This window comes from Saccostrea cucullata, unplaced genomic scaffold (genome assembly GCF_032062105.1).
Source record: "Saccostrea cucullata isolate Sc308-1 unplaced genomic scaffold, CSIRO_AGI_Scuc_v1 ctg5073, whole genome shotgun sequence".
NCBI lineage: Eukaryota > Metazoa > Mollusca > Bivalvia > Ostreida > Ostreidae > Saccostrea > Saccostrea cuccullata.
This window is the reverse complement of record NW_026930834.1, coordinates 1-27,663: the sequence shown is the minus strand read 5'-3', so window position 1 is coordinate 27,663 and position 27,663 is coordinate 1. Positions and strand designations below refer to the sequence as shown.

Sequence of the window (27,663 nt, the reverse complement as noted above, 5' to 3'; positions counted from 1 at the left end):
ACATTTTTTTCTTATTTACGTTTTATAAATTTGAGAAAAACTGGTAACAGTAGTTTGCATATTTATTTAACCTATTTAAAATACAGTTTTGCTTTTCGTTAAATTTCTTTTTCACACTATCAACACGATAGCAGAAATAATTTTTTAAAGTTTTTTTTGTAACTGCCTGTCTTTTTTTTTTTTTGATGTCAATTCAATGATTTCTGTCTCTTTCAAATATTAAAATTCTCAATTGTAAAGCAGATATTGACGCTAGAAGTACAAAGTAAACAATTCAACAGAAACTTTAAAAAAATCAATGTGTAAGGATGAAAAGCGAAACAATTTAAAACGTTTACAGTGCATTTCTGATTGATTGTAAATTTTTCCGTTTAAACTTTAAAGCTAGATTGTAAAGAGATAGACGAATTTAAAGGTAAACAAAATAAACAGTTTGCTGCTTTAGTTCATATTAGGCCGTGCATTGCAAGGTAATGCATGTAAGACCTGTTTCTGAAATGCTATTTAAAAATTTAAAATATTTTCGGATTGAAATACACATAGGCGATCCTTTATATTTACGCACAACTCTATTATACTCCGATTAAAGATTCGTTATGCATGACAAACTCTGAAGCCGAAATTCAAGATTTTTATGGAAACTTTAAAAAGCAACGACATTTATGTAACAGAAAACTGAATGAAATTGGAAATGGGTAATACTTCTTTCGACTGCATTTTCATTTTTATAATAAAAGAGGGGGGGGGGGGGGGGGTGAACTGAGTATAAACTTTATTTTGAATAAGGATCAATATTTCAGAGGTTCGTAGCTAAGAGGTCACAATTATCCAGCAAAATTTTGTGCATGCTGATTATGTTTGGATTTGTTACCTGCATTTCAAAAAAAAAATAACCATATAACGGAAGCGTATTAGTGCCACGCAATATGTTTTTTAAGTTTGAAATTCCAACTTCAAAGTTGGTAATTCCAACTTTAATCCTGGAAATTCAAACTTTAATCTTGGCTTTTCCAACTTTAATCTGGAAATGCTTTAAAAAAGAGACCGTATCAGTTCTCTACAGGAACATATTATTTTCAGTTTGGGGAACTATCATGCAATCTCCAACTGTCTGCAATTTATTGTACTATAAGGGAGGGGGGTGTCGGTACTCCCCATGCACCGCCTCCGGCTCCTACGGCACATGCACAATAAAACTATTACTTCTAAAACCATCATTTCATAGTAAAATTGTATCTTTCCATTTTAATTACATATATAAAACGTAACACGATTTAAGCTACAAGGTATCACAGACAATATAATACATCAAGCTGAAAAAAAGTTGGAAAAGCCAAGATTAAAGTTTGAAAAACCAAGATTAACGTTGAAATTACCAACTTTAAATTTGGAATTACCAACTTTCAAGTAGGAATAACCAAGATGAAAGTTGAAATTTCCAACTTTAAAGTTGGAATTACCAACTTTTTGAAAACAAATAAACAACGTTTTAAAAAACACTTGATTAGTGGAGTTTGCATATCAAATATGCAGTCTCTATCTTTTTGCGTTTAAAAGTTATTGCAAAGGTACGAAAAAGCTATTAGCATAAAGGTCACAGTCAAGGTCATTGACCTCGGTTTCACTTGATAGAACTTGATCAGGTCGGAGAGAATACTCGAAATCAAGTATTATCCGTGAAATCGCGTATAATACTCGATATTAGGGTATCGTTTAATCCGCGAAATCGGGTATTCCGTGCAACTTTCTATAAAAACAAAAGAATAAAGCAACGGCGCATTGTGCCAGTTACTGTTACTTGAACATCAGTATTTTGTGGATTCATTTTTATGAAATCTAATTCATACGGTTGTCAAATAAGTTACAAATAAATCATACGACAAACACTGCTGGGGTAACAAAGAGGACACAATGGCGTTATTATTTTTCAATATAATTTCTAAAAACAAATAACAACACTTCTTTTGTCTTTATGTCCCATTAAAGTATTTCATATACTTAATTTTCCAATTTGTGCACTATTCACAAAATGTGAAACTTTAAAGAATTAAATTAAACGACTAACGCCGTGTTATGTATTTTTTCTGAAAAATGTATGGCGTACCTTTCACGTGAAATATAATTTGTTCCTAACAGTTAGAGAGTACAGTATAAGCGAGTCATATTTGTATATCTCTGCCCACAGGAGTCTGAAGTTTTTATCGTCAAAAAAAAAAAAATCCGGAAAAAAATTTTCCTACCCTTAATAAAAAGACCCGGTTTTTTAGTTAAGGATAGGAAATTTTTTTTCCGGATTTTTTTTTTTTTTTTTTTTTTTTTTTTTTTTTTTGACGATAAAAACTTCAGACTCCTGTGCTCTGCCATAATAAAATACCAACGTTATTATAAAGAAGAAATAAAATAAGATTAAATCTATACCCACCGGAAAACAGTTGAAATTAGGTACTTGAAGTTGAATATCTTTTTTATGTCAATTTAGCATGGAAATTTTTATTCAAAGACACCGTAAATTTTTGGTTGCATTTTAATCGATACAAGATATGCTATTTTACCTTTATTTTATGCATTTGTGTGAAAATTGAGTGAAAAGTCATATGAACAGGATTCTCTTTTTTTTGGGGGGGGGGGGTATAAATAAAAGTAAAATGTGTACATCTTTTCATGAGCTTATAATACATTGAATTTCTCAATATTGATTGAGGTACAGTCATATTGAAATATGAATTGCATAGTCAAGTTTTCACATTTCTTATCGTGTTTACGTTTATGAACATGTTAATGAACACACACATTAATTGTGTTTTTAAATGCCTTGGAAACTCTTTTCGTACTGTTTGGGAATATAATTTCTCATGGGACATTAAAATTTCATAAAAATCGTAGCCACTTCTTTTCTTTATTATACTATTTGATAGACATGTTAAATTTACCTCTTTACCTTCTATATTGTTTTTATATCGCTATCTAGTACCTCATTATAATATGCTAATACAATGCACTATCTGATTGGTTCTAGACAATATATCACAGTTTTCTTTTAGTTATTTTATCTATGATAGTTATTACTCATGGCAATAACTGTGTTAAAAAGTGTTAAAAAGATTAACATGAATTCTAGTTACTTGTAGTCTCATATTGTGTTAGAAAATAACAGGTTGCTTTTTGTTTACCTATATGATTTTTATTTGATGAATAAATCTTCCCTACAATTAATAATATATAACCGAGTTTAACCGACCGTGACATTCAAAGAGAGGTCTTTTGGACACATGTAGAACTCAGTCGAGATTGTTTTGTTAGAGGTGATCAAGAAGCCTTATGCCACCTCCCCACTTTTGAAGTCGTCAAGAAATAGTAAAATATTGATGACTTAGCGAAATTAAACGATCAACAGTTATGTTCTCTCCTAAGTTGTATTCCTGAAACTATCACTGCCTGTGCTAAAATGTCGAAGACATATTCTGCAAATATGTATGAATGATAAAAAAAGATTTAAAAAAAAGAGAACAGGGGGTTTTATAGCCGAAATTTTGGACATTTTTATCGTTACATTATTTATACATTCATAAATAAATTTGATTTTATGCACAAGATGAATGCGAAAGTAATTAATGACGCATAGTTTGAAACGATAGAGAATCCCTTTTGTTTTTACATGGCATCATATCTTGAGTGTGAAATGTGTTTCCGTATAATTTGATTTATTTTCAAATTGTTCATGTTTGTCGTGTTGATGACGAATTATTATAAATTCCCGAATTCTGATACTTTACAATTCTGTTGTGTTGGGAATGAACATTAGGAAGATGCATATACTTTCAATATTATGAAAAATATGAAGCAAATCGAGCTCCTTTTCGTGTGTAGATGAGTGATCATGAAATGTACTGAGCTCCACGGGTATCTGTTGTCCTGAGCGCATTTATCTTGACGCCCAAATGCTTACTTGGCAAGTGATAACTTTAGCAAACATGTGTATCTAGATGAAAGTTAGCTCGGCAACATGCGCCATTCCATTGTTTAAGTTTTATTAGGTGATTACACCCCCTATACCCGATTTCGCGGATTCAACGATACCCTAATATCGAGTAATATACCCGATTGCATGGATTATATCCGATTTCGAGTATTCTCTCCGACCTGTTTATTAGTGGAGTATGCATACATGTACCAAACATGAAGTCTCTATCTTTCATGGTTCAAACGTTATTGTGAAGGTTAAAGTTTGCAGACAAACAAACAAACAGGGCCAAAAAAAATACACACCCCAGATCGATACATCCGGGCGCATAAAAAACCTTTATCCAGTGCTGTAGAAATATTGCATGAGCGAGAAGATAAATAAAGAAAACTGGCATCAAAATACCGATGTATTCAATTTGTTGTATTTAGTGTTTCTTTCTATGTTGTTTATGTTACCTTTTGACAATGTCTTCCTCATTTAGAGGCGCCACCACTTGCCCATGGATATCTACAAATATTGTCCTTTACTCACTCAGAGCGATTTATCAGAGAGGGGTCTTTTTCGTACCGGTACTTACTGATATAAAAAGAGCCTCGGTTTATACGGTCGCATCCGAATGGCCCGGTCTCAATCTAATTAAAATCATACTTCTTAGACCCGCGCCGTATTCACTCTAGGTTAAAATTGACAAAACTCGAATAGAGAGACAAACAGACAGACAAACAAACAAACAGATAAAACATAAACAATATACCCCCGGGATATTTTGATCTGAGGGCATATATTTTGTATAAATTAAAACCATTTAGTCTTTAAGCATGCAGATAGTTATTTTTATTTCTTTACAGTTGCTTTAAAATCTTTTGAAAAATTTTCCTTCTATCAATTACATTTTACTTTGAATCTTACTTTATCTGTATTAAAACAGAATTTTGTCGCAGGAATGCACATCAAAGAAACTTTGAAGATACATATCCCTCTGATGTGCATGATATGCGGTTACAGTCAGGTATATTTTTGTTGCTTTTTAACATTTCAAATATTATTTCATTCCAACCAAAAATAAATCAGAGAACATTTTGATATACTTGTAATCCATAACTCTTGGCGTAACACTTTTCCGAAAGTTAGACTTTATTTCGTTGCAAGACAATTGAAGCTTATTAAAAGAAGGACTTTACTGTAAAATATGTTATCTCACCTAATTTTTAATTGATATTGCCTTCTACCAAATCATCACAGGCAAACCAATTTATTTTCCATCCGTTACATGGAGTTTGTCCTAAATCTACAGAAACGATTAAGTATGTGCCAAGTTGCCCAACAACGGAGGATGCTTGGAAAGAAAGAGAAGAACAAAAACGGTGTGAGGATGTGGAACAGGACTGTGTTTCTAGGGAGAGATTTGTCTATCACTGTGCTGTCAATGAGTGGAGGAATGCTACACTAGAAGTCTGTGCACCATTACGAATTATATTTGGTATATTTCTTACTATTTTATCTGTAATCTTCTTTAGCACTGAAAATAGAATTAGAGTTTACACTCTTTAAATTTTAGGGAATATGTTTGTGAACGTTTTACCTCACATTACATGTACACTGAATTTCCCCATTCCATCAGATCTCTTTTTCACTAAAACATTATTACATGTAATAAGAGAACCATGGCTGACATATTTGTAAATTGTAACAATCACAAGTCAAGAAGCTATTTGACAAGGAACAAAAACTTTGAGAAAGCTTTACAATGCTTATTATAAGATTTTATTCAGAATTGCATGGATATTACGAAAAAGTCTGATGAATGATAGGGGGACTCCAAGTCACGCAGTAAAGCGTTAAGGCCAGTGGGCGTCTTTTTTCCTGTTTGACATTTGACACTTATTCATAAGTAAAGACAAGGATTCTATAGCTATGGTCTAATTTACAAGAAATTGCATAACTTTGATTTAATCAAAGTGATGAAATGAACTTAGAGTCAGTTTGATTAGGGAACATGCAAGTTGTAAAAGTTGGCCATGTTGTTAAGCCAATTTGTAAGTGCTGATGACAAGTGAATGGTACGTGATGGTACCAAGTAGTGGCAAGCAGCTTAGCTGTTGGGCCAAGAGGCATCACCTCTAGTATATGTATAGTGATTAGCATTCTTATTTGACGAGTTTCTATTAAATACCCCACACACTAGAAAAGTGTCTATTGTACAGCTGTATTTGCATATCTTGCATAAAGCGTCATTTACATCCTTGTAAGACTTGGGGAAATTCATTTGAACTGGACTAAAAAAACTAATATTGCACCATTCGTTTAGCTCAATTAAGCCGAAGGCATAATTGAGCTACGATCATCAGCTCATAGGCAATAAGTAAACAAACTAAGGACATTATTATTATAATTATCAATGCTGCCTCTGTCAACATGATGAAATCCATAGTAATTGTTATGATCAGCAAATGGCCTCCTCAATAAAGTCCCGTTCCTCTAGTTTATGATAAACCATCTATCCATTGGAACTGTAAAGTTGAACTATTGAATCTTCTGTTCGTTAGTTTCGTTAGTTTAAGAATGAATGTTGCAACTAATGCAGAAAAATATATAAACCGCGTACTTAGTACCCCTCCAGAACTCTTGAAATCCGTAGTAAAATGTACTTTAGAATAAATGTAGTAATTGTTACTATTTCAAATATTTATATGCTTTGATTTAATGTGAAGCTTTTGCTCTTCAGCGTTTTCCAGATATTAATTTAAAATTTCAGAATAATGTACCTTAAAGGAACGAAACGCTGCATATGTTTTATGGTTGGTTTCAAAAATGCAAAAAATTAAAACAATGTTGAACGTTTACAATTTCTTCATAGTTTTGAAATTCAAGTTATGTATTATTAGCTCTTAAAGTTAAATACACGATCCTGGGCATCTGATTTATTTGTTTCTTACATCTGCCCGAGCATTTAGATGAATAAACAAGGCTCGTGTTCTTATATACTAGATGTAAATATTAATGGAAAGGTGTTTAAGGACTTTTAAAAATGACATATTATTACAATTTTACACATGGGCTAAAAATTTCCATATATATATTATATGTTATTGTGTAACGTAACTATGTTACTACAATTGTTTATTTTGTAAAGCTTCTGAAGATAGAATGAAAGTCCTAAAGCTTTACTGAAGTGTTTCGTGTTTTTTTTTTTCTTTTTTATTATATATATATATATATATATATATATATATATATATATATATATATATATATATATATATATATATATATAGTTGCTGTAAAAAGTAGTAAACATTTTTACGAAGTAAGGGCTTTGATAAATTTCTTAACATTAACTGTAATACTCATTTTAATATATCGCAGTATTCATTGAAAATAACAAAATAAAGGTTATTTTTCAATCGCATTTCAACATTTGCCTCTGCTTTATCACATTTAAGGTCGTTGTGTGGAATACAATGTGCTTGGGAAAAGAATTCAATTCAACAGAGAGCGTTGTACTACCTTTTCGAAGCCATGTCCAGCACATTACCAGTCTACGGATGTGTATCTTTGTAAGTATTCGATCATCTACTGTTTCAAGGATTGGTCGAATTTCTATTTTGATTAAAAGTGTTATGTACTAAATTCTGCAGTACATTGATTATATATTGTTTAACGTCCCTCTCGAGAATTTTTCACTCATATAGAGACGTCACCGTATGCCGGTGAAGGGCTTCAAATTTTGACCTTTACTTGGCACTCAGGACCATTGAGCAGTGAGGGATCTTTATCGTGCCAAGGCCAGCCGCTGACACAGGGCCTCGGTTTTTATGATCTCATCCGAAGGACCCGCAACTTTCACTTCAAAGTGCCGAGAGCATGGCGAAAGAACAGTTGCTTCCCATTTTATCGACTGGGTCAGTTGAGAGCATGGCGAAAGAACAGTTGGAAAAGAACAGTTGCTTCCCATTTTATCGACTGGGTCAGTTGAGGCCGAGATACGGACTCACGACCTCCCGATCACGGAGCGAGCGCTCTACCGACTGAGCTACCGTGAACGGTTTCTGCAGTACAATGTCCCAAATTTAATTTACGTGTTTATTGTTTTCTGTAATTATGCGTGAAAGACAATAATATGTTAATTATCCAGATATTGAAATTGGACTAGATCTTAAAAATAAAAAAAAAATATCTTAAACATTTTCCGCAGATAGGAGATATGGATAGGATCGTCTGCCATTTACTGAAACTAGTGCAGAGACGTCTGCTTTTCGAAGGACAAAGATAAATCTGGAATACATATACCTTTTTTATTTTATCCAATTTAGATCCTGAATGCTTCAAGACAATTATGACGTACACGTCACATTTGACAAATCATAGGCATGAAAAACATAAAAACGACAGTCAAAAGAAAATTACAGTAAATGAAGTAGTCATGAACAGACCGAACAATGGAGAAAGGAGGTAAGTTCTTCTTACTTTTGAAAAAGTGCCATTATACCTTGCACTCGTAACTGAACTCACGTACATGTTCATTCAGAAAGTGATCTAACCAAGCAATGTTTTGAAAATGATCAAGTATAGAGAACTAAATGTCTTTAAATTGAATCAAATAAAAATGAAAATTTTCTTTATGTTTATTAGTCATATATTATTATCATATATAATTATATATTTATTCAATTTGTTAAAGGAATATTTTTCTTAAGTTTCATTGATTGATATTGAAATGTCAAAATAAAGAAAAGTAACCGATCTCAAAAATTCAACAAACAATAAAACCTAGGAAACATTATAACTAGTTTATTACTACTGAACAGTTTTTCAACCACGAAATCAAACCCGCATGAACCAATATATTTTTCTCAAAACACGATAATTTGACTCCTCGAAAAATGGGATTTTACAATATTAAAAAACAAATACAGCTTTTGCAAAGCATTAAAAAATAAAAACTAAAAAAGGAAGACATATTCTTCTTAACATCCAGTGCACCAGAAAGTAAGAAGGTGTCGTGATAAACATGTATTGTAGATACAAGTGTATCTAATTCCGACGTTTTTTTTCGAGGATGCCTAATTGATTTAATAAATTGAGTATATACTCATCGGTATTATTTTGTGTGTATGTGATCAAATTTTACATTCAGTACAACACATTACCAAGTGAAAAAAAAGTTTGTAATCTAAAAATACGTGATGAAAAATATGTATATTTTGATTTTGTTGTATCTACTTCAAAGATCTCTATATGTTATAAATATATGAAAAAATGCGGATTTACGCGAAATTAAGTAAATTCATATCATCAGGGGTTGATTATAAATGATTCTCGCCGTAAAGCCAAAGATACTTACTTCAAAAACAAAAACCAAGAAAGAAATATGCATTTATACTTCAAATATTCAAGTCGTTATTAATAATGAAGATCAAATAACTTTAAATGTCAAAATTGCAAATACTGTGAAATCATTGTAAACTGTTTTTTTTTTAATCTAAAGGAATAATTGTAAAAAATTAAACGTAAACACTTATGTTTTCAGATACACAGATTTGACCTTGTTGTCATTGAACGTCCTATCAGCTCTTCTTCTTACTCGTTGAAGTGATATGGATAAACTCTAGATTTTTTTTTTAAAATTATAGAGTTGATGTTTTTATTTTTACTGTATGAATTGTTATTTTATATTACATATTAAATATTCATTCAAGCACATACATAATTCAATTTATACCATTATCTTCTAATATAATAGATATACCTTTTTATTATTAATATAATTAAAAAACCTAACCCCAACCATTTTGGGGAAAGATTATTGTAATTCGCCACGACCTATCTACCCCAACCATATAGGAAAATAACAATTCAAAGTTTTTCGCCCCCACTCTAACGAGACAATATTGTAAGCCCTGTAATGAACAGAAAGCTTTTTATGTTGATTACAAGTATATTCAAAGATGTATTTAGCTCTACCTTTGAGAGATTTTGAAACAAAATGTAACTCATAGGCCAAACTGACCAAATTGGACTGCCATGTGTATTTAATTATCCGACTGTGTTCCAATACAAATTGAATACCCACCATTTGTTATGGTTTTAATTGAAGAAACTGCTGCTCGCAAATTATTATATTTCTTAATTCCTAGCGAATTCAAGTGAACACCATCATTAGAAAACACCATGTCCTGACTTGCAGGGGACCAGAAACATGATAAACGGAAAAATTTTGAACCATCCACATTATATAAATAGGATGATAATCTCAGATTAAGTTCATCCACTCTGTCATTGAACCAATTAGTATCCACTTCATAGCGTATGCGGTAAGTGGGGGGTCTTCTATGTAAAGTTTGTAGAACTACAACATGTTTCACTGATTCTGAATAACGAAGGGATATAATTAAGTCAATCAATTGTTTGAAGACATCAGATACTGATTTTTTAGGATCGCAGAGGTCATTTGATACGGCTTGCAATACCACCACATCTGGATGAATCAGTCTTACGTAACGCAGACCTTGCACACTAATCTTTGACAATGTTGCTCCCCTAAATCCTGCATGCATATGAAACGTGAACGGTCTCCAAACTTAAGTTCAAATTTTTTGTCACACGATTATTCGTAGAATTACTTACAAATTCTTCCAATCTACTGACAAATGAATGTCCTAACACTATCAGTTTCATAACCATGATGAGGGCGAGTAACGTAATCGTTTGTACGCAGCCACAACTTCTAAAAACAACGTTCTTACCATTAAAGAAAATAAAGGAGAATGTACTTACGATGCATCAACAAATGCTAGTAATGGTCTTGCATAAGAATTTTAGACACAGAGCATGGAAAGTACAATATATCATACAAATCCAAAAAAAATCTGCATATTAAAACAATGGCTACATTGGTTCAGTAAACAAATATCACGTGATCAATATGAAGATAGATTTCAAAACCATAATGGGAAAAGATTGTCATTCAGGAAAAAATTGGAATTTTTTTTTTAACAGTTATCGAGATGCTATAAATTACTTTATGTTTTCACATAAATACAATTGTTGTTTTATATGTTAAATCTAGTAGCTTAATAATTTTTGTAAATTGTGCTCAGATTAATATCTGACTATAGGACTATATTTACCTCCACTGAATATTTTCTCCCATTGCGTTAATCACTTCATGAACTACAGAAGGCACGTCACCTGTACACATTTTTTGATCAGTGGCTGTTCCATCAATGAAACGTACACATATAAAGACGTTCGCATAATTAATACAATAATTAATCGTTTTAATCCTACTTTAAATGATTATTTAAACAGATATAAATAAAACAATAAAATGTCTTTCTTTGTTTATTACTGGAATTAATTGTTCCACTTCTATTCTCAATGACCGTGTAGTGTAGGGCAGCATTGTGAGAATTCCATCGGCATCGAAAACAAGTTTTTAAACTTTCCTAGATAGCCGAGCGGTCTAACGCCCTGTTCCTGCACTGCTAGGAGACAGATTCCGTAGGTCGAGAGTTCAACCCCGGGCTGGGGCGGAAGTGAGTATCCTTGTAAAAGTGAATTTCTCTGTGCTCTCTATATTAATATTCCTTCACTTAGGGCAGCTATATTAGTTTAAGAGTTGTTGTAATTTGTGCTTTATAACTAAAATTAATTTATAACAACATGTATTGGAAACAATCCTCTAAAAAACTAATGTCAAAATAACTGTATCTCACTTCCATTCTCAATGACCGTGTAGTGTAGGGCAGCATTGTGAGAATTCCATCGGCATCGAAAGCAGGTTTTTTAACTTGCCTAGATAGCCGAGAGATCTAACGCGCTGTTCCTGCACTGGGAGGAGACAGATTCCGTAGGTCGAGAGTTCAACCGCGGGCTGGGGCGGAAGTGAGTATCCTTGTAAAAGTGAATTTCTCTGTGCTCTCTATATTAATATTCCTTTACTTAGGGCAGTTATATTAGTTTAAGAGTTGTTGTAATTTGTGCTTTATGAATAAAATTAATTTTTCACAACATGTATTGGAAACAATCCTCTAAAAACTAATGTCCAAATAACTGTATCTCACTTCCATTCTCAATGACCGTGTAGTGTTGGGCAGCGTTGTGATAATTCCATCGGCATCGAAAGCAAGTTTTTTAACTTGCCTAGATAGCCGAGCGGTCTAACGCCCTGTTCCTGCACTGCTAGGAGACAGATTCCGTAGGTCGAGAGTTCAATCCCGGGCTGGGGCGGAAGTGAGTATCCTTGTAAAAGTGAATTTCTCTGTGCTTTCTTGCTCTCTCTCTCTCTCTCTCTCTATATATATATATATATATATATAGCAACTGGATAGAAGTAGCATCTCGTTTGCAAATTTGTCTTTCCGATATTAGTTCTTGGATGCGCTTTTACTTTCTAAAGATGAATCAAGAAAAAACGGAGCTTATTATCTTTTCCCCAAAACACAGAATTCATAATTTTAATGAAGTTAGTATCAATTTTGAACGAAATATAATTAAAGTCTCATCACGTGTGAAAAATTAAGCTGTTTTCTTTGATTCTGTGCTGAACATGGATAACCAAATTCGAAACATTACCAAGTCATGTTACCATCAATTGCGAAATATTGGGCGCATTCGATCTTTAATATCAGAGAGTGCTTGTAAGACCCCTGTATGCTCATTTTTAACCTCTCGTCTAGATAATAGCAAGGCCTAAATATCAAAATTCAAAATACGGCCGCCAGGATAATAACTCGTACAAAGAAACATGACCATATAACACCCGTGTTAGTCAAACTACATTGGATCCCCATGGAACACCGAATCCACTACAAGCTGCTTCTGCAGACTTTTAAAGCTTTAAACGCAACATCGCCACTATATATACAAGAACTGGTTCAGGTTTACACGCCGAGTAGATCTCTAGGCTCAGAGACCTCCATGTTCCTTGTTCAGTCGCGCGCGCGGACTAGATTGTACGGCGACAGGCAATTCGACGTAGCTGGTGCAACATTTTGGAAAGTCTGCTTCAAAACTTGAGATTGGAAAGCAATTTTATTCGTTTTAAAAAAATATTAAAAACTTATCTATTTACCCATATTATTCTTAGGAAGCTACTCTTATTTGTTTTTTTTAAGATTTAAATTATCTTACAACATTGGACATTGCAGCAATTAACATGTATAAATATTTCTCGTCTTTTAAAAAAGTTTATTTATGTATATCCTTACGACTTTGACATGTAATTTTAGTCCTGTAGTGCTTGTAATTTTTATGTTTTTTTTATCTTTCTATGCTCAAGTTTTAATGTACAGCGAGTAATTTTATATCATATTTAGCGGTTTATAAATTGTTCATGATTAAAATAAAATAAAAATAATATTAAGAAGTATTTGTCAATTCTGTACATGGGAGGAGTTGTTCATATTCGCTTATAATTACATATATCACATAAATTCGTGAAGAAAAATGCAGAATGATTTCAAAAAAGTGTATATTTTCCACAGAATGACATGTACACTTGAAATATTCGTTTTTGACTCTTTATGAGCAAAAGATGAAGTATTTTGTCAATTTTGTGAAAAAAAAGATACATGTACTTTTAATAATTTAATGGAAATATTGAACCACAAAAATGATTATGTAAAATATGGAAGCCTGAGCACCATTAAAAAATTACAATGTAGGTAAAAACTCAAAGTCAAATTCAGTGGGTCAAAATTCTTGATTTCAATTATAATGTCATGTCACAAGGATTCAAAATGAAATGTATCAAAGCATTAGCTCTAACCCTTGAACAGTTATGATCAAGGCTTGCTTTTTGACAGTTGGTCAAACACCAAGGTATTACATGTATTATACATTGTGCGTCAAACAGTTAAAGTTCTTGGTATCCATTGAAAGTCTTCTCGTAGTTCATTAGTATCCACTGAAAGCACTAGCCCTTACTGTTCAAAAGTTATGACCAAGATTAAAGTAGCATATGGAGAATTAAATTCCTGGTATACACTGTTCAAAAGATATGGGCAAAGCAACAAGTAAAAGTTTGGAATTTTTGTGTAAAGGTGGGTTCGACGAACTATAACTGTCACCCAAAAGGATACAGTGTAGTTTGTTTCCGAAAAGGTTGCATATGATGAAAATTATGCAGATAAAGGGAGATATGACCTTGTAACGTGATAACCTATATATACTGAGATGTTTTTTTTCAGTAAATTTGCCATGATTTTTTGAAAATGCTACTCATATTAATGCTTGTCCCCAACATGTGAATTTTCAAGTACATTTTTCATAAATCAATAAAGTCATTCCGATTATCGATTTCCATTAAAAAAAGACATTAGTTTTGCTAGAGTTACTTAAATGTAATTCTTTCAAAAATGGTCAGATACAGTGTACAGTATTATCATTTGGGTTCTTGGCTGTTGTTATAATCTACAAAGTTGTCTTTAAAATGTTCTCAGAACTCATGACTTTATTCTTAAACGAGCTAATTAAACAATAAAGTAAAAATGAACTTTAAAAAATCATCTACGTGTATTAACATTGTCATATGTTTTTATATGCCATCGTACGTCCGTCATGATACATCGGTCAGTCGTTTCATTGGTTTGTTGTTAAACGTCCTTTTCATAGAATGTCTCGTATGGTGCACCACCACATTTTGTTGGCACATAGAGTATTAAGCAGTGATCGATTTATTGAATGCCAGCTTCTACTGTGACATGGGATGTTTGTTTACACGGTCCTATCCGAATAACAGTCTTCATGTCCCACGATGTATTTCGAACCTGCAAGGTACGGTTCAATCCCTAAATCCGCGAGTCAAGATCGAAGACTCTAAACACTGCTTGGTCAAGCGTTGTTAACGTTTAAATATTATCTGTTTCTTCAAATAATAATGAATCTCCATTTTTACCAAGTTTAACATAAAACGTATAATTATACGTGGTAGGAAACAAAAACTGAATTTCATTGTCCCTGCCCCCCGCCAAGTAGGGGGCTTAGGGATGGGCTAAACATTAATGCAATGTTTAATATTTCTGTTCTTAACTCCCTGGTACCAAGCAGTAAAATTGTATGTTTGGTTGTAGCAAAGAATAATCCCATTAACTATAAGAGAAACCTAGGGAATTGAACTAGTGTACCTCGTAAAGCGTTTGATTGACATGATTATATTGTATTCTTTCAACTTACTGGCTAAGATAGCGAGTTGTGGACCGGGTATCGCATTGATTCTTAGATACCAAGTGAAACTTAATTTTATACAATTTCTACAATTACATGTACGTCGTCTATATACACAAAACACGTGTTCGATAGTTATCCTGAAAGCCCATAAGTCTCTGGAATGTTGGCGCAATGTAACACAGTCCAAATGGCATATAAATATATTCATAATGCCCTCCGAAGAAGGAAAACGCAGTCTTTTCTCTGTCACTTTCCTTAATGGAAACCAAAGGATTGGGGGGGGAGGGGGGGGTTACGGACTCTAATTAGATGGTCGCACAATTCCATTACAGAGCACATTGTTTCTATTGAAAATTCCAGTAACTTCTGCTGGCTGTGAGGAATCATTTAAGGCCTGAAGTGGATAGGTTTACTTCCCCCTGTATCTACTCAACTAAATCTGTCCTCCCTAATTCATTATCGCTGAAAGCAAACACTTTTCTATACTTCTCTAATACCTTAGTAATATACTTGCTTTTTGCTTCACCTAATTATATAAATCACCCGATACACAGAAATCATTAATATCTTTCTCACCAGACTCGACACTCTCACTTATCGCAATCCAATTCAAGTTCTTGTAATTACACGCATCTTGCACACTCTCAACAACCGAACTTGCATCAGAGATAAATGAGATACATTCACCATTTATATACACAGAATCATTTGCAACATCAATATAGCATGCACAGTCCTTCAAAATGTCCAAGCCTTAAATACATCCATGTAGGAAATCCTGAGCAACAAATGTATTATACTCAACATCAGTTTGTTCACCAATTCTTAACCTAAAGTCACACTTCCCCACAATAACGACAGGGATGCCCGTTGCCGATGTGACACTAACTCCCCCAGCCGGCACCATACCAATCTGGCTTGTGAATGCTTCACTTATTATCGTGACTCTAGATCGGGTGTCAACCAACATCGCAGTGCATTTTCAGTTCATCGTATCCTATCATTTTGGATTTAACTGACATGAAACAATTTTCACAAACATTCTTTACATTTCTGACACTTTTTTCACTACTTCCAGAAGAATTATCCTCTTCTATTTTACGCAACCGGCTGTCTCAAGGAGGGTATTTTAAATTTGCTTACCCTTAACCTCCACACAAAAAAACAGACTAAATGGATTCATTATACATATACCAAGAAGGATTAAATTGCTTTTAATCAGGAACCAAAGAAAAGCAACAGCCAAATCTTCACCAAACAAGTAATGTGCACTTATTTAGTGCTCTATCAATCAGTGACATGTTTATATGGAAGAAATTCAAGTTAAAATCTACAACCTTGTTGAAATAAAAAAAAGGTTATTTACTTACACTATTTACTGTGTTGGTGCTAATTTATATTATTGCTTTATTGATTTAAATATATACTATGGTAATTCAAATCTTAGTTTTGACCTGAATTTTATATGTTATATTCGATATTTCCTTAGTGTTTTGAGTTTTGGGTAATAAGGAAAGGTATCTCCTGAAACTGGACTTTTTATACCAAATATTCTTTTAAATTCGGAATTTTCATTTCTTTTAAAGATTCTTCCTTCAATTTGTAAATGCAATTAATTGATATACATTCCTTGTCTCTTCAGAACTCATTTTCTTAATGTTTTATGAACAGTCTAGAAAGATAATGACATTAATTGTTTGGGGTTTTTTTTTTGAGAGAGATAGAATTATTTGAATTTATCTAATAAAATTAATATTTTAGTTAGTATGAGGCTGTTTTACTGTGTGTACTTGTCTTAACAAAATGACCATCATTTGACACTGAAAGTTCTACAATACTTGTAATAATAAACTTGAAATAAAACATTTCACTAAAATGAGATAAAAGCTCAAAAAAATCTCGAACAAATATTTATGATATCAATACCTCCATCTGTATATTTGACATCTACATTATACATGTAAGTGGTGCTGTAATGAAATCTAAAATAAACTGTTGAAGTAATGAGCCAGCTTAAAGACTGACGAAGAATTTAAAGATTAAAAAACTACTACCCCACGTTGCGATCACAAAGTTAAACAATGTATGAAAGGGTTAAAAAATTACTTAATAATGTTTAGACTTGTGATTTTACATGTATATATTATGTATAATATGCATCTTCACAACCATTCCTTTGATAAAATCAAATGAAAACAGATTAATCTATGTGTACTACCATATTGATATGTCTATAAATACCACTGAAACCTCCCCAATTAGCTGTGATACTCCAGCAATAGATTAAAGGCTTCGTTAAAAGTGTTGGTTTCTAATGGTTTACGAATCTATGGTTGTTAAGATGCCAAATGCAGGCACGTAGCATCGTGTTTGAAAGTGGGGGCCAACCTGAGAAAATTGTTTTCACTTACCTGAAAAGTTGACGAGCCAAAAAAAAAACAAAAAACAAAAAAACGAAAATTTAAAAGTTGCCCAAAGTTGAAAATCCTATTTCGTTGAGGGGGGGACTTCCTTCCAGTAAACATTTCCTAAATTAAAGGTAATGTTGGGGGAAGAAGTGGGGGAGAGCCTGCCCCCCCCTGCCCCCCCCCCCCCCTGATACTACGTGCCTGAAATGTTTTTCTTCAATTCTCAAAAACTGGCCATGGGGGCATACTTCCTTCCAGTAAACATTTTCTAAAGTAAAGGTAATGTTGGGGGAAAATGTGGGGGTGCCTGCCCCCCCCCCCCCCCCCCTGATACTACGTGCCTGAAATGTTTTTCTTCAATTCTCAAAGACTGCAAGATTTTGCGAAATAAGACAGAACCAAACGGGTTTTCATTCAAAAATCGGAGCGTAGTATAGATAATAACCTTTGGCTAATCGATGTCTGATATCAAACAATAGCAATATATAATCGTGTTAAAATGAATAATAAATCCTTTGAAAGAAGGAATTTTTTAAATACAAAATATTATAGCGATTAAACGCAACATCATTGTGTTTGAACATGGATATTATTATTGCGATTAAACGCAAAACTTAATTGCGTTTGAAAGCAAAAAGTATCGCATTATATAGCAAAGGTAATTGCATTAAAACGCAGATATTAATTGCGATTCATTGCTTACGGGTGTATTTGATTTAATTCATTTCTTCATTTCCTTATGCCAAATGGCACATCAGACAGATACATGTACATTGTATTATAAACAAGGTATACATACAGGGTGTCCCAAAACATATGTTACACTATTAAATTGTTATAAAAATTTTATGCCTCAAACAAACAAATGAAATTTAATATACATAATGAAATTGTTATGGATTTTTTGTCAAGCAAACGTGTCACAGTTTCTTTATTTGTTATCAATATTTTTTGTTCAGAATAGCCTATGTCATTTTACAACATCTTCTAAATGAGGTTTCTTTAAATTGACAGTGTTTGAACACAATTTCTGATGTTTTTTAATCAAATTTAAATGTAACATTCCAACAGTTTGGATGGTTTTCCACATTAAATCTGGATTTCACCAAACAACAGAGTTTAAGATTTTCTTTAAAACATTGTTAAAATGAAAGTGGGCTTAATCGGAAAACCATACTTGAAGTGAGTTCTGTTAATTTTTTTTCTGGGTCGGGTCTAATCAAAATCCAAGGGGCAAACCCAAAATGACTTCTAATTTCTGTCTCTTTCAAATGCAGCATTACACTTATCTTGTTAGGAATCAATTTTAATTAAAATTTGAGTATTTTAATGACACTAGATTTATAAAAGTGGTTAATTCAGAACCCGTCTAAGGGTTTTTTTTTGTAAAGTTTCAGTTATAAGTTTATCAATAATATTTATGTTCTCTATGGTACGGGTACCCATGGTCTTCTAATGCCAGAATTATGTGTTATTTATGATGCATTCAACTTCAAACTCCTTCACAAAGTTGTAATTAGTATTCTGTTGAGTAATTTCATTACAGGATGTTGTTTTCCCATGGTTCTAATGACTAAAGTAAAAGATTAAGACCCATAGTAAAGTTTTACAAATTAAACCAGCTGTTCACATGAAGGTCCCATATTTAAAAAAATATGATAACGTCATAAGGACATAATAATTAGCTTAATTTTTATAGAATTTCTAAAACGTTTGTCAGAAAAAAATGTATACTAATACACTTCATGTTGACAAAATATCTTTGTGAATGCTTTAATTTTGGTTTGATAAAGTCGTACATGATTAAAAGTGTAACATATGTTTTGGGACACCCTGTATATTCAGATCTTTAAATTATATAATAAATGTTTACATACATATCATGAGCTACGAACAGTTTAATAAATTTTTCTTCGTTGTAAAGCACTGAACAAAAATTTTCCCAATTTTGACATTTCTTTAACATTTTGTACACTTAGCAATAATATTTTTGTATTAATTTAACGACACTAGGTTTTTTAACATAATACTATTTTATATATTGTATTCTGAGATCATGATATATAGGATATTTCAATATAAAATGGATCTCATCTTCTACGTCATTTTAGTCACATAATAAACATTTTCTGTTATTTCTGTTTTCATTAACATATCTACCTTCTTCTACCCGTAATTTATGACTAGACAGTCTAAAGCTTGTGATACTTTTTTGCATGCATGTTTAATAAGTTTTGGTAAATAATTCCGAAAACAAAAATGGTCTATAAAATGTTGATACAACTTTCCTTTAGTAGACATCTTAATACTATGGAGGATTTCTTGACCATACACATCAAAGAATCTTTGCATAACTATCACATATTCTCTAGAAGTATCAACGTTTTGGAACAGAAGATAACTTAAACCAAGCTTATCAAATTCATTCTTAATTTCAGTATACCATTTGTCATTATTCCTTACTCTTTCTTCATAACATGCTTTTAATATACAGTTGTTTGTATTTTTAAGTTTAAGCCAATATTTCAAAATTTGAAGTTTCCTTGAAAGATACAAAGGTTATCTGCCTAATTCATAATACAGCATATTGTTTGGAGTACATAATTTCACACCCAAGACTTTCTAACAAAAATTACTACGATTTTTTTCAACATCATAAGCCTTGTGAAAACCCCATATTTCAGCTCCATATGACAAAACACTTTTTTAGCAGACTCTGTTTTCAAATAAAATTGCTGAATATAATATATCGCTAAACGTACAGTATTTCTGATAAAACCAACACTGGTTTGTCAATACAATTATCTACCTGCCTTCAAGGTAAACATAATAGATAATATTCACCAAGACCGATATTTACTTCTCAGGTTGCACAATCTTCCTAGTATTAAGTTTGTGTTTTATTGTAGGATTCACTAAATGAAGTCAATATCTCTTGATTGTTTAATATTTGTTGTATTCCTACCAAATTTGAAAGCAGTAAAAATTATTTATAATGAGATTAGATAAATGTAATTGGCTGTATTAACTTGGAGTTTCAAGGGTTTGTTTCCATCTCGCCTTAACTGTAAAATTTAGCATTCCCATTTCGCCTTAGTAAGCTCTCAGAGGGGTTAAGGTGACAAAGATTTAATGTATCTAGTATAAAGTAATTTTTGGTATTTCACATTTTATTCTATTCACATTATTCATAAATTCCCATTAACTGTTAAATTCAACCTAAAATGTTACAAATTAATTTTATTTATAAACCCAGTAATAATATTAACAAATACTAAATTTCCCATTTCGCCATAGTACTTTTTATCTTTTTCTTACCTGAATTTCACAATTAAGGCGAAATGGGAACACATCGTTTCATGTTCTATTTTCTGGCCTAAATACACACTGTACAAGAAAACAAAATGTGAAAGGCGATGAATCAATTTTAAAAAGTGGCAAGCATGTGTATAGTGAGAATAAAAACAAGGTTTGCAATATTTAAAAAAAACATTTTTCGACAATGTTGGATCTCAGCCAATCAAACTTTAGACATTTTCATAATTATAATAAACATGATTCACTTGGTATGGGTTACTGTAAAATTTATCATAACTAATTTTTAAATCATACGATTCACTATTTTGCACATGTAGTATTTGTAAAATTACCGATTTATTGTAAGAATAAATAAAATAAATGAATATTATCTTAAGGAACAAAACAAAAATTATTACACTGTGAAGGTTTCATGCATGTGAAAATGAAATGTATTTCTATAATCTTTATTATTCGACATTTAGAGAAGCAGAAGTTTTTCAAAGAAGAATTCTTCTGTTTTGAAACCAAAACATATCATGATTTTCATATTATTTATTGTATTTTTTCAAATACACGTACATTACAAAGAACAAAACTGACATAAAACACAGTATTATGATTGGAGGTAACAGCCTCGTTTTCATATTAGATACTATATTATGATCACATATATTTTGTTTGAGATCTGAAATACTCGTAAATGTGTTTTTAACAAAGTTATTGGAATATTCCGGTTGGTTTGTAGAATAATTTGCACCACCTCTGATGACATCAACAACCATGGTAGTTGTTTCTTTTTACCAATGAAAAAAGAAAAGAACATAAATCTGCTTAATATTATTTATCAGAAAATTGAAACATGTCCTAAATTTAAACTTTTTTGTCTTATAATTCGTTTGAGCAAAATGTTTCATGTACCAAAATGCCATTTCAGTATTTGTGTAGCATTCATAACCAGACGTACCCGATTCAGTTATACATCCTGTCTTGAAACTGCATTTATTTTCTTGACAATGACACACAGACTGACATTCCTCTCCATAGTGAGGATACGGACATGTGTGTTCACAATTAAATCCAAAGGTACCAATCTTGCATACTTTAATAAAGAATATCAAAAAAATTACTTGCTTCGAAACCATGATAATATTGAAATTTCAATTTTAATTTTCAAAATGATTTAACGTGACAAAACTTTATTGAAAATTTAAATCTGTACTTAGAAACACCTTCACAGGAAGCAATTTCAGAATTCCATCGATATCCAAGGCAACATTGTGTAGTGTTTATCAGGCTGTAAATAATAAATATGATGCAATGTTTGTTTTGGGAGATAGTTAAAAATCAGTAATATTTTTTCAGTTAAGGGAATAATTCTTCTCTAGTTTCTGAGTAGATGTAATATTTGAGTACATTTGCTTTAATAGCTTATATATTCAGATGTAAGAGATTTAGAAGATCATATTTTTCTTTTTTCGTAATAATTGTACAACTTTGAAAGGAAATGGTAAACAATGTTAGAAATCAAGAAGAGGCTGTGATTTTGCGGATTGGTGGTGTAAGAAATACCTTCCTGTCCTCTCCTCAAAATTATGATAGAACAGTGAAATTTTTAATTTTTTCATTAAAAAATGACTTGAAAGAATTTTCAAATATAAGTAGAATTAATAGTTATAGACTGAAGTTTTTAAAATACATCAAATAAATAGGATTTTCTAAACAAACTATAAATATGTTAGCGTTTAAAAGCATCCAATCGGTACAGATTTAAGCAAAAAATCCTCTAATATAGAACAGCCAAAGAACTATATGCGGTATATTGCATATGTTTGCCCCCACAAAAGTCAAATTTTGAAAATTTCCTGAAATGTGCTGAATTCAATAAATTGTACGAGAAATATAAGTTAACAGAAAATATTATAGTTCCAGAGCAGTGTATTCACAAGTTCTGTTTTTATGACGTCACAAACTAGTCCGATTTTATATCCTTTTTCAGAAAGAGGACAAAATGGACAAATTTTCAACAATTTAAGCTTTAAAATTTATAGAGCGCATGTGTGTTCAGGAACAATATTGACATATTTCATTGATATTATCATTCTACACATTATATCAAAATATTTATCCTGAACACACATGCGCTCGGTGACTTTTATTTAAAATATCGACGAAATATGTACATTTTTCTGCAAAATTCATAAAAAACTGAAATTTACGTCATATTTGTGACGTCATTACGTACATATGACGTCATTACTTATGAAATTATTCAGTGCTTTGAAGTCAGCATATACTCCCCTGTTTAAGGACTTAATTAAATATTACTCCATCAAAGTTTGATTTTGGGGGGCAAATGTTGGTTATTACCGCATATGGTTCTTTAATCTAATTGATACCATTACTTAGTGATATTGTCCTCTTGATTCTTTGGAAATTTCATTCATTTTTAAATACAACAAGTATGAGAAAAATCCTACCTTAAGAGCAAAGAAGACAAAGCCATGAAACGATTAATACCGATAAATAACTTTACGAAAGAATTTTCTTTTTTTTTCATTCATTGTTCTAAAATTAAATTACAGTACCCTCCACAATCTTTTCCCCAAGGTGCAGCTTTTCCGTCATGTACACGGGTTGTCAACAATATCGGCCCAAATTGATAAATTAATTTGAAAGATAACGTAAAAAATCGAAACACGATATCGATCATCATGTATAATAATTTGATATCCAGAAACATTGATAGAAAGGTACAGGAGTTTTTTTCCCACGTCTTTGTTTTTTTTTCTGAATAAAAATAGCTTAAACAAGGAAGGATGAAATATGAGTGTTTTCCTCTAAATAGTAATTATTAGTGTTATGTCCAAAGGGTAACCGGTTTTATATACACTACTAAAATTAAAATCTTTTTAACAAAATTTAGTATCACTATACTGAAATAATTATCATGAATTATGTGTACTTAGAAAACAGATGACGCAAAATGCTAGTTAATACCCATTCTCTGTAACCACGTAAACTTTTGTGGCACGTATAGTTAGAGACTTTTCGGTTGGTTGGAAAGTACATGTACCACCTCATAATTTAATTTTAAAAAAATATTGTTAGATCATATGGATGTTGCGTAGTTTCATGTACCATTGAAATGACGCCTAAAGTCGATTTTTTCTATAATACGCAATAATTCGGAATGTTTTTGAATGAAATGCGGCTAGTTCAATTTAATTTCCTCACGGAAATAAAAATATGATATTAAAGGTCATTTTTAAACATAGTTGATATCTGATCTATAAAATGAAAAATCGGCGATTAAAAGCAGACGTTCACTATAAAATTGAATTTTATCCCTTTCATAATTGTGTGAGTTAAAACTCAAACTGACTTGAAGTTGTTTAATATTGTTAACATACGGATATATCCTGGAATTCAAGTAAAAATAAATTATTTCTTCTTCTTTATTTATTGTGAATACAAATTTTTGAATTTTCTGTTAAACTTCCTGCAAACAAAAGAGTAATTTTGATATGTGTTAGATGATGAAATGTACAAGACTATATGGTGCAGGAAATCAGCTCTGTATATATTCATGATTTTGAAATATTAGCCTTAAGGTCTCATGCTTTTCAAAATGGGATAAAAGATAAACTTGAAACCTCAGAATGATATTGATTTTTTTTTTGAAAAAGGAATACAGCTTCTCAGTCAGAAAGATTTTCTGCAGGACTATAATGAACACATATTTAAGAAGATGTGTTTTTGAAACACTAATACCGCCGAATGGCAACATTGCAAAGATTAAACTTTTCTTAAATGCACATTTTATATAGTGTTCCCAAAATCAAGGTATTTTCACTTGAAATACTATTGTGAATTATAAAAGCAGGCCAAGGTTAACGTTTTTTTCCATAAGTTTGGAAACCTTGAAGGTCAAGGTCATTGGTTTCCAATAAAAGGTCTTGCAACAAAAAATACATATGTAAAGTATGAAAGCCCTAGCCCTAACTGTTGAGATCAAGGTTATTTTTTTTTAAAGTAAGTCAAACTCCAAGATCAAACGGTCAAAGTTTTTGAAACCAATGAAGTGTCTTCTGAAAAAGATCACATAAGTGAAGTATGAGGTCACTAATCCTTAGCGTTCAAAAGTTATGGCCAAAGTTAAAGTACAAAAATCTCCGAGATCAAGATCAAAAGGTTAAGGTAATTGGTATCCAACAAGTTGCTGTCCTTTAAAAAAAGGACTGCAATACGTGGACCATATGCATGTTTTTTTTCTAACTGAAATTCAATTAAGAAAAGTTTTAGGTGTAGGGAATATTTGTGTAGGTTTGTTCATTTTTTAATGATCTGCCTACTCAAAACTGATTGTAGTCTCAAAGCAAAATTGTGTAATTTTATCTCCGATTAGCGACCTTTAGTTTTTTAAGCTTAAAAAATCGGGTTATTTTGATACGTGTAACTCATAACTTGCTGGGACTTGACATCTGTTCTGGATTTATACGGAAGAAATTTATCGTTGGAAAAATAGAGATCTGATGGTTCACGAGCAGCACAGCTCAGTAGTACGCAGATTCTTTTCCCCCCCCCCCCCCCCCCCACACACACACATTAAAAACCATTGCTACAGACCTTTATCAACCTATATTAAGATTGCTGAAATATCAAAATTAATTATCTTGCGAGCCTTGATGCACAAAACTAGTGCCGGTGAAAACTTGTTCTATCTGTTAAAAGCTATCTCTATTCTTTGAGTGACGTTTTCATTCAAGTTGTTAAGTTACATGTACCGTTATTTATATACTGTAACTTCTTAAAATGCTCGTACCATGCAATCAATGTTTAGGTTGTATATACAATTTTATGTAAAAGAGAGAAAATCGAATCTGCCAATGAATATGTAAATCCGATATGCAGATTTAAAAGCATATTTTAATTCGAATAGGGCGAATGATTATACGAGCAAGTTACCGTGTCAAGGCTATGGCATGAACTCTCTACTGCAATTGACTGAGCGCATGCGTTTGAGCCTGTCGTTTGCCCATATGGGCATCCTGTTTAACCTCGCTTATATATTTTTGTGAAAAAAGGTAAAACACAAAGGTCAAAAGGTCAAATTTGGGTCCACGCAATGAAAGTCTTGCCACATAGAATACGCATGTAAAGTATGAAAGCACTACCTTTAAAAGTTATGGTCACGGATTGCTTTTTAAAAGTAGGTCAATCTCCAAGGTCAAGGTCAAAAGTTCAAAAAACAAGTATAAAAATCTATATAAACACATTTGCTATAAGGTTTGCGTCAGCTTTTATCATCAAATTATCACAATTTGAAAGCTTTGGACAAAATGTAACCAAAACAGAAGTTATCTACATTTTCGACTGGGGCCGATGTTTGCGTCAAATTAGCTTAATTGATTGTTATATATGGTCGTTATCCACTTTAGAAATATTTCAATCAACACCTTCAGTAGTATGAAATGGCATCAAAGTACTGCCCATAGCAGTCCAGTATCATCTCAAACAGTCTGAATCACTCAAAGAGGGGTACACTTACGTGCAAGACGCCAAATGAGGGTCTGTATGTTTAATGCATTGGCCTGCTAAATTCTTTAATCCTAATCCAATTGAACATATGGAATGTCATCCCACCCCCCACCCCCTTCCACACAATTTCAACGGTTTAGAAACATCCGCAGCAGCAGATAGGTCAACTTTCTATTTAAAGGGTACATGGTAACCATTGGAAAAGGATGTCATGCTGTAATTAGAGCGAGTGACGGCCTTCTTCAACAGTGATCATTTTATGTGAATTTTCATTTGAGGGAACATCATATTCTTGACTCTTTACTTTTAACTCTGATGAGATACGTACAAGAAATTTTTGCAACATCAAACTGAAATATGCATCATTAACCATGAATTAAAGCAATTATTTATTGTATGCATTTGTTCTTTACAACTTAAAAAATGTTAGGTAAAAGTTTAATTGGTACAGTGCACTGCACAGGATTTAAATGCTTACATAGAATGGGTTTTAAATACCCCTGTAGAATCCAACCAAAAATTCTTTTATTTTCTTTCTATCCATCAGATATAGCCCCGTATGGATCCGGGTTAGAATAGGTCCTTAGTACCCATTTGCTTGTCGTAAAAGACGACTAAATGGGGCGGTCCTTCGGATGAGACCGTATAAACCGAGGCCCCGTATCACAGCAGGTGTGGCACGATAAAGATCCCTCCCTGCTCATAGGCCGTAAGTGCCGAGCATAAGCCTAAATTTGCAGCCCTTCACCGGCAATGCTGACGTCTCCACATCAGTGAAATATTCTTGAGAGGGACGTTAGACAGTATACAATCAATCAATCAAATCATCAGATATCAATATAGCATTAAATCAGACTAAGTAGTTGAAAATTAAGATATTAAAAATGAAGTCTTGCAAGGAACGAAAGTTTTGCCTGCAAGAACATCATTTTCTTTAAGTTAAAACCTCTGTTAAATAATCTTTGTCACAAAATTTTCAAATTTTTTCAAAAAGATAAAGTAGCACTCGTTTATCAATCAGTTATCAAATAACTTTCAAATTCATGGTGAACATACAACCTCAACCCTGTGCTTGGACATGTCAAGAAAATCATATTTTAAATGTTTAACCTACAAATAAAATTCATGTTGAATCTGACATTAGTTCAGGTTTATCTTTGAAGATTCTTTTTTTTTTAAACCTAACCAGGAATAATTATCAGTAAAATGTTAAGTTTAGATACAATGCAGCTAAAGTTATCGATGCCAAATTAAATTAACTTTCAGATTTTATATTCAATA

The 27,663-nt window shown here is 32.2% G+C and overlaps 1 protein-coding gene and 1 long non-coding RNA gene across 2 annotated transcripts; one reads left to right on the top strand and one right to left on the bottom strand.

The window, feature by feature from the left end:
- The first annotated feature begins 4,890 nt into the window (after window positions 1-4,890).
- Window positions 4,891-9,555, top strand: LOC134230280 (uncharacterized). Its single transcript, XM_062712044.1, has 5 exons — window positions 4,891-4,973; window positions 5,207-5,444; window positions 7,408-7,521; window positions 8,278-8,416; window positions 9,495-9,555. Exons 1-5 carry the CDS (start codon window positions 4,908-4,910, stop codon window positions 9,553-9,555), a joined length of 618 nt encoding a protein of 205 aa, XP_062568028.1. The 5' UTR covers window positions 4,891-4,907.
- A 12,276-nt stretch (window positions 9,556-21,831) lies between these two features.
- LOC134230279 (uncharacterized) lies at window positions 21,832-23,463 on the bottom strand. Its single transcript, XR_009984310.1, has 3 exons — window positions 23,430-23,463; window positions 22,074-22,138; window positions 21,832-21,943 (listed from the first exon to the last, which is right to left on the bottom strand). It is a non-coding gene; the product is annotated as an uncharacterized LOC134230279 (long non-coding RNA).
- Between the last annotated feature and the right edge of the window lie 4,200 nt (window positions 23,464-27,663).

Excerpts from the sequence above, each read along its gene's own strand:
- LOC134230280 (XM_062712044.1), top strand. The coding sequence starts at position 4,908 with ATGCACATCAAAGAAACTTTGAAGATACATATCCCTCTGATGTGCATG. Across the intron at positions 5,445-7,407 it reads ACCATTACGAATTATATTTG|GTCGTTGTGTGGAATACAAT; the intron begins GTATATTTCTTA and ends ATCACATTTAAG. Across the intron at positions 7,522-8,277 it reads GTCTACGGATGTGTATCTTT|ATCCTGAATGCTTCAAGACA; the intron begins GTAAGTATTCGA and ends TATCCAATTTAG.